Source organism: Serinus canaria, chromosome 1 (genome assembly GCF_022539315.1).
Source record: "Serinus canaria isolate serCan28SL12 chromosome 1, serCan2020, whole genome shotgun sequence".
Taxonomy (NCBI): domain Eukaryota; kingdom Metazoa; phylum Chordata; class Aves; order Passeriformes; family Fringillidae; genus Serinus; species Serinus canaria.
In genome coordinates, this window is record NC_066313.1 from 24,893,398 (window position 1) to 24,901,434 (window position 8,037).

Consider the following 8,037-nt stretch of genomic DNA (forward strand, 5'->3'; position numbering starts at 1 on the left):
TCTGCCAAGCTGAAGGCAATGCCTCCCACATGAATGCTTGGTCCCTTGCCACCTTCATCTTCCAGAGCCCTGAGTTTGAATGCACAAACTGCAGACCAGAGCTCGGTCACAACCTTAACAGTTATCCCTGAGGAATTTTACTCACCCAGACAACTAAATGATCCAGACATTGCATAAATTCCCCAATGAAATCGCTTCCTTCTACATATAGGAAATGAGACAACAATTCCAATCCCTCATACTTACGCTTTCTTGAACATAAACATGAAAATGCAGCCAAAACCGGGAGGAGAAAGAAGGTCCCAGAGCAGCAAGAAGTACATATGCAAGGAGTTACATCATGCAGAAGGAAAGCTCTTGGCTTCAGGCTAAAATTACCAGTGCTTAAATGGCAGGGGTTGCTCTAGCATGGAGGGGTACCTTCCCAGGAACAGCCCTCCAGATTGATCCATTGTTGGGAAAACAGCAGGCTCTGCTGTCAAAACCATCCCTGGACAACACAGCGCCAGAGGCCCGCTTATCAGCTGGCCAGTGCCTGCCAAAGCCCATCCTGGTGGATGGGCAAAAATTCCTTGTTCTGCCTCTCTGACACTCAAGTCCCAAAATACCTCACCATTGCAGCAGGGTGACAAGGAAAAGGCAGGCAAGGATAGCATTTCTGATGGCAGGAAGTACACACAGGCTCTGGGCTCCTTCATTAGGACAAGGTTCACCAGTATATCTCTGCATCAGAGGCAGGTGCCTTTGCCAGCCCACTCCTGTCACTCCACTCTTGCTTCCCTCTTATCAAAGACTTTAACATCCTCTCCTCCCCTCCTGTGACTTGTAGGACTTAAGAGCCTTTCAGGTTTGAGTCACACTTCTGCCATGGGTACCTCCACAGCAAATCTGTCCATGACCTCTCTAGGTCTCCTCACAGATACAAAACTAAAGAATTTGTTTCTGACTATGAAGCAATCTTCAAATCGCTGTTTCTTGAGAACTTTCATTGTTGGGAACAAGCTGATTAAGCAGTGGAAGCTCTACCAGAATTCATATTCCCAAGGTCTCTTGATCCTGTCTCAAGACTCTAAGCAAGAAGCAGAGATGGATCAGAAGGAACATGTACTGGTTAGGGACAACCAGCAGTGGATAACAAACAGCCCTTCTATGCTTGGAGCATAAGGTGAGCAAATCCTCTCTTCCTGCAAATGAAACACAGTGGCTCTGTCTTGGTGCTTTTATCTATTTCTCTCCATTGTTCCTTCAGGCTGGTTTGCTAGTCATTGCAGTAGAAAAGGGAAGGACTAAGGAGAAGGAACAAGAAAAGCTGGGTTCTTTGGGGTCCATTACACAGCATTAAGGTATTTTGAGAAAGTGGTTAGAGGTCCATCTCTGGGACAGCAGTTGAGAGGGTAAAGCCAAGGAAAACACTGTTTAGCTGCCAAACAGTGGAAATATGGCATTCACTTCCAGCTGAAGTTAACAAGATACTAAACTCCTCTCCAGTCATCCACCCCAAATCCTTTGCTCTTTCCAAGGTATTTGTCCAAGAGGAGCCTTAAGTTTTTTTTCTAGCTTATAGGCCTCCTGATGCACTCCAAACAAGTGCAGACATCTGCAAGAAATTCCACATTTGCAGACTGGAGCATGAATTTGCTTTTCTTCAACTCTTACAGGCAGCCTTCATCTAAACAACTGCCCCAAGCAACCACAGGGCCCATGCCAAAACCAAGAGGTACACTGTAATAAGAGACAAAACTACAGCACAGCAGCAAAATTTCACAGCAACTTATATGAACTTCACTTGGGGGTAGGTCATTTGCAAGGCAGAGAAGGGAGAGCCTCTCATTACTGCTGCCTGATGTCTTCAGCACAGATCAGTACTGAAACACATTTGAGAAAAAATAGCAAGAAAAAGCCACACATTTGCTGCTTGTGCTACAGTTATCTGTGCTTTAACAGAGCATTGAAGCTCCAGACTTGTTTATCAGCTATTTGTTTATTTACTGCCCAGAATTTGCAATCAGAATCCCACAGTTGAGAGCAAATACACCCCCGCTCTAACCAGCTCACACCTCCCAGTACACAGTTGTGGCAAAACCTACAACCCCTGGTAAAGTCCAGATGTGTATAACCCCTTGTCTACCACCCAGATGCAGCTGTAGAAGGAAGTACGCTTCACAGCACAACAGCAGGCTGCTCTTTTTGCTTGCTAAGCTCAGAGACCACTCTGTGAGAGATAAATCTCTCCAAGGAAATGCTGGTTATTCACAGATTAGCATAGCTATCACAGTAGAGCAGAAGCCAACCTCCCTGCAAAGACAGATGCAACCCAGCTAAACAAGGCATTTCTGAGAACCAATCTCATCTAGCTCACAGGATATGTGGTGGAAACACAGACTGGTTAATGGGAGTCTCATCAGTCTGGGAAGAGACATCTGGCTGAGATTCGTGACAAACTCTCTTCTGTACAAAGAGAAACACTCCCCAGCTCATGTAACACCACACAAGAAAGATCAAAGGTGTCCCGAAGCCTCCCGATGGGTAAGCAGCTGTACCAATAACAGCAGCTGGAAAATGCAACAGGAGACTCAGGCAGTCCCTTCCTCCTGTGCTGGGAGCAGAGCTGCCTTCTCGGCAGCCCCCAGCAGCAGCCCCCCGTTAATTACCGGCAAGGAATTTGCACTCCGGCAGATAAAGTCATTCACTCAGCCGCGGGCGCGTTCGCACAAAGCAGCTCGGCTCTGACAGCAGCTCCATCTGAGAAGCAGCATTTGGGTGCCACGCACATGTAAGTGCTACACGACATCGCGTCTGCTGCAGAGCTCTGCCACACATGCTACGGCTCAGAGGTTACAGCCGCTTCAGAACAGCCGGGGAGGTTGTTTAAACACTCCTACACGGGGCATTTGGCCAGTGGCTTCAGCACAATGAGGTGCCTCGGACAGAACTGCTTGGTCCATCTTGCAGACTCCAACTCCTGTGACATCTGCAGCGCAGCAGCTGCCTGGTGGCACAGCACGAACCTTACAAAAATAGGCTTTGCACTGATGAGCCTTTGCCGTGCTCCCAGGAAAGAATCACCTCTTCCCTGCCTTCCCATTCAAAAGGTGCTTATTGTCTTGAGATGCAATTCCAGCAATGCCTGGTCTGGCACTCAAGGGAAGGATTTCAAGAAGGAAGACACCTATCACTCCAAAACCAGCTCAAGGAGAAAAAATGGATGCAATCTTTCCTTCCACTGAAGATGTGATTGCCAGACTACACCTGGGAAGTCACTTTTATTAAATTATTTTATGAATGTGTTACTGCTGGGTTGTATTGCTCAAAGCCTATTAAAAACAGCCTGAGTTACCCACATCATTGGCACCATGCTGCCTTTTCTGTCCACTGTCCTGGCTGAATTATCAGTGAAAGCAGGGCTGAACTATTCATAAAGTCTCTATCATTTAATTTCAAAAGGCAAAATTCTTAAAATGATGGTTTCAGAGCCAAATACGGCTATGCAACTACAGAGGGATCTCAATTTAAATTTAATCCATTTCCTTTATTAAGACATCAGTTTTTAGGTTTTGTCCATTGCAAAAACATGGGAAAAGTTTGACCAAGGGGCAAGCTCCTGATACTGGCTACACTGTGAGAACAACCCAGAGAGAGGAAGTACAGCAAGTCCTGTGAAGATCATCTGAATTCCCAGCTCCAAATCCCCTGGTGCACACAAGTACTCTGCTGGCAAAGGGCACAAGTCTTGGAAAGGGTGAAGAGTTGCTCTCCTTACATGAAAGAGCAGCCAAGTCAGATCAAGAGGAAGCACTTAGGTGAGTTAAGCAAACAGAAACCTCTTCCTTCTCTCTCCCCCTTAACATCCCTTTTCAGCTTTTCATATAGAAAAATTACATTGAGGGAAACAGAGGTCAGGTGAAAAAAAATCATCCCAAGGTTACAACAGATGTAGACACTGCAAACACCATGCTTTTAGAAACAGTTGTGAATCTACCTCCAGATATTTGTCACCACTGTGTTGCTCAGGGGTTACAGTGCCTCAGATCTGTCTGTACATCTCCTCACAAGAGGGGAGTCGCTTGTCTTCCTCTGCTTGCCCTTTTTAGCCAAAATGAAATAAGTCAGATCAAACCATTTATACATAACTCCTTCCAAAGGCTGCCTCATTTGGCCAGAAATGGGTTAAGGATAGTTCAGAAGAACAGCCACAGGCCCCAGAGATTATTTTGAATGGCCAGAAAACTTGCAAGGAGCAGAAGGCAGGCCAGGTCAGTGACCTCTCCTCTTGGCAAGGCTGGATTCACTTGATACAAGAAAGAACTTGTATCCACAGCTCACACGCTGGCATAAACCTCTTCGATAACATCTAAAATTCATGGTGAAAATACCTTTCTCAAGGATTCTGAATGAGGTTTAAGTGAAAATGAAAACAAGAAAACCCCCCACTCTTATTGTGAAACAAGTAACCTGGTGGGACACAGAATGATGCTGGTATGGAAGTGGTTCCACACACCACCCTTCAGACCTCAATGGGCAGAGCCAAATAGCACCTGGACTCCTCTCCAGTGCTAACTAGGTAACTTACTCCAGCAGGAAGTGAACAACTGATTGACTTTAAATACATTCAACAGACATTTCAAGCCTCTCCCTTTTCCTCTATTGTGATGGATGCTTCCCAAAAATCACTCCATATGCTTTGGGAGCCCCAGCTGAGAATATGAGTAACTTCACATCTGCAGTATCCCTGTTAATATGAGTGAACAGCCACCTCATTGAGTCTGACCCAGGAAAAGAGAGATAAAAGGGGCTGTCTGAAGCTGGTGGCTGGCCTCCATCCGAAGAGTACAGTTCACCGTCTATTGCTCTTGTGACTATTACTGAACCAGGCCAAGAAAAGCTCCAAAGTTCTGGCACGCCTCAGATTTTCCAGTCTGCATGAAGTTATGCCAGGAACATTTACTGAAGCAATCTCTTTCTTTCCTTAAAGACTCTAATTATGCACCTAACAATGTTGTAGAAATGAATGTTGTACAAGAACCCCAGTACATTTCAGAGTTTTGCTAACAAAAGGATTAGAAGCTTAAGGCTCAGTGTTAGTATTCTGAATGTACTGAAAGGGACAAAGTGCAAGCTGCAGCAGAAACAGAAGGCATAGAGAGGGTTATCGTTTCCAAAATCTAGAAAGGGAAAACCACACAGGAAAATGCCACACTAATCTCACTGAATGCCAGTGATGCAGTAGAGTAGTAACAGGAAACATTTAGAAGTGGGTAACCGTCAAAGCTGTCTCTGAATTACAAGCAGCCCACCTTCAAGCATAGCCTACTCCCTAGAAAATGAGAAGGCTTAAATATCCCAGAGGATGGGATGCTACCCATGACTGAGGTGATATTCTCTGCTTGGCAGCTACTAGCAAAGAGCAATCAAACTGAACCTCCAAAACAAAAGTTGCCTGAAGTGTCCATTTTCCCTGAAACCAGACCCAGACTTCAGTCATCAGTCTCAAGTTTTCCTGAATTTAGAGTGGAATCAAACCAAAACATTCACTGGTTTGCCACTTGGGCCACTATCTCTGAAGCCAGTCATAATAATTCATTTATTCACTCAAGTATGAACAGGCCTTAAAAACCAAGTTTTGAACATGATGGCTGTACATTTTTTCTAACTTTCAGTTAGCAGGTGAGACACGGAGACATGACAGTACTTATTTATGGGAAGCTATCCAGGTACTACAAATTAGAGAACATTAGGTAAAAAGCAGGATTTAGCACTTCAACAATGTTAGTGACACCAATGAAATCACAAGTGCAGGGCCAAACATATTTTGGCTGTTTCTCTGGGTTACAGATCCCAGAAGGCTTTACTCAGACCAGTGTCATCATAATTTAGTTTTTATTATAATTTTTCTTATGCTGTGCACCTCCTTCCTACAGAAGTGTTGGTGCATATTGACCAGAGCTGAGTATGATTTATTTAGGGTTCCTAACAAAATGAATAAACACGATTTAGCTTATTCAGGACAGTTTTGGAGGAGATGCATGGAAACACTCACTAGATAAGTATGTCACGCTTTGGGAAGAATGTGTATTACAATATTATCATGTACAGGCAGATGTGAAATGCTGGTCCATACTACAGCTGATTCCCACTCCCCTTGGTTTTCATGACAGCAGCAACCAGAGCCCAACAGTGTTGGCTAACAACCACCCTGTATCATCTCTGCTCCTCGCCTGGCCGTTGCAAGGAGTTCACAAAGAGCTTTGCTCAGGGACAGAGAGCAACAGCGATGGGCTCCATCCTAAATCCCATTCTTTACCTTAACCCAGGCAGCACAGTCCACGGGTGGGAGGCAGAAAAAGAGAGAACCAGACGTGTTTATGCCTTATTTTTTTTTTTTTCGTGGAGCCAAATTGCGATGCTCTAGGGTGGGTCTCACCATCTGGGAGAAACATGTAGGGAGAAAAAATGCAGGGAGGGAGGACGAGCTGCCTCCTGAGTGGGACCGCTTTCCTCGGAAGGCAGGCTCGGCCTCCCTTCCCTGCCCAGCTTGAGTTCATTTTCCTCAAATCACTTCCACATTTCCCCTGCCGTAATTATCAAATATTTTGTTTCTGACTTCACTTTTTAGGGAGGCCGCCGCAACCGGGAATGCAGGCACCGTTTGTTTTCTGTCAACAGAGCTGGGGGGTTTGCAGCTGGGGGCTTTCAAAGGTTTTCAATGTCATTGCAATGAAAGAAAGGAAGAAAAGAAGAGCGAGGGAAAGAGCGCGCGGGAGAGAGGGAGGGAGGGAGGGATGGAGAAAAGGAGGGAGGGAGGAAGGGGCTGCCCCGGGGAGCCCGTCCCCGTGGCGGGTTGCTGGGGTCCGGCCCCGGTGCGGACACAGCCCCTGGCCCCACCGAAGCGCCCGTCGGCCCCGCAACTTCCCTCTCCGCCCCGGCAACCACTTTCCCCGGTCCCGGCTACTCCCCCGCGGGCGCCGCGGCGCCCCCGCTGTCCCCACCCATCCCGTCCCGTTCCCCGACCCGCCGCCGGGGCCCCGCGCCTACCTCGGCTCGCAGGCGGGCGGCGGCCAGCAGGGCGCAGAGCAACGGGAGAGTTTTCCAGATCTGCAAGAGAGGGAGCGGGAGGCGGTGAGCGCGGGCCGGGCCGGGGCCGGTGGGGCGGCCGCCGCAGCCGAACTTCCCGCCCGGGGACCCCTCTCACCATGCTGCGGGCGGCGGGCGGCACCGGCGGGGCAGGAGGAGTTGCGGAGGCGCCTTCCCCGGCTCCGGCTCGCTCGTGAAGGGAAGGGAAGGGCTCCCCCTCGCCCCGACCCGCCAGTCCGCGGCTCCACCCCCGGCCCGGCCCGACCCCCGCCCCGGGGCCGACTCCTCCCCGGCCCCCGCCCGCTCCCCGCCGCCCCTCAGCGGTGCCCCCGTCCCTCCCGCCGCCGGCCCCTCGGCGCCCCACGGCGACCTCGGCGGCCTTTGAAGGCAGCAGGAGGCTGAGGGGCGTCCAGGGGACTCGGCTGCCGTCCCACAACGCCCGGCTTCACAGCCCCGCCGGGCAGAACGCGGGTCCGGGGAGGCTCCCCGAGCCCTGCCCCAGTGGGGGTTCCCGAGGAGTGGCGACAGCCGTGCCCGGGCGCGGATGCCCGCCAGCCGGGTCAAGAGCATCCCGCCGAGGGGTCGCAGCCGCCCCTCACATTGTCACAAAAATGGGGAAACTGAGGCACGAGGTGGCTTTTCCACAGGCTGGATTCACTCACCCACTCAACCCACTGTCCCCCTACGCTCCAGCCCTGAGGCCACTGAAGTCCTGGCCACAGCTACGGGTGTCACTCGTGTCGGGATGTGGGCAGGTTTAAATCAAGTGTTCAGACCCATATATGTTAGAAGACGAATGTTCTCTGAGCAAAACAGGCAACCAGGGCTTCATGCCAGGCACAGGGGCTCAAAATCCCACCTGAAATGCCTGGTGGTGCTCATTTGTGAATAAATACTTGTGATCCTCTTGTTTTAGCTCTTTATCTCCGAATTTCAGTAGCCTCCAGTAGGCAGAAGAGAGGATGT

General features: G+C 49.3%; 1 protein-coding gene across 1 annotated transcript in view; it reads right to left on the reverse strand.

The window, feature by feature from the left end:
• The window catches only part of FSTL1 (follistatin like 1), a 51,977-nt gene extending 44,650 nt beyond the window's left edge, over positions 1 to 7,327 (reverse strand). The window contains exons 1-2 of the mRNA XM_009102591.4: positions 7,190 to 7,327; positions 7,033 to 7,092 (exon numbers count right to left, since the gene is read on the reverse strand). Of these exons, the coding sequence (XP_009100839.1) occupies positions 7,033 to 7,092; positions 7,190 to 7,192 (63 nt within the window). The 5' untranslated portion in view covers positions 7,193 to 7,327. The remainder of the gene's footprint in view (positions 1 to 7,032; positions 7,093 to 7,189) is intronic.
• Positions 7,328 to 8,037: the final 710 nt, after the last annotated feature.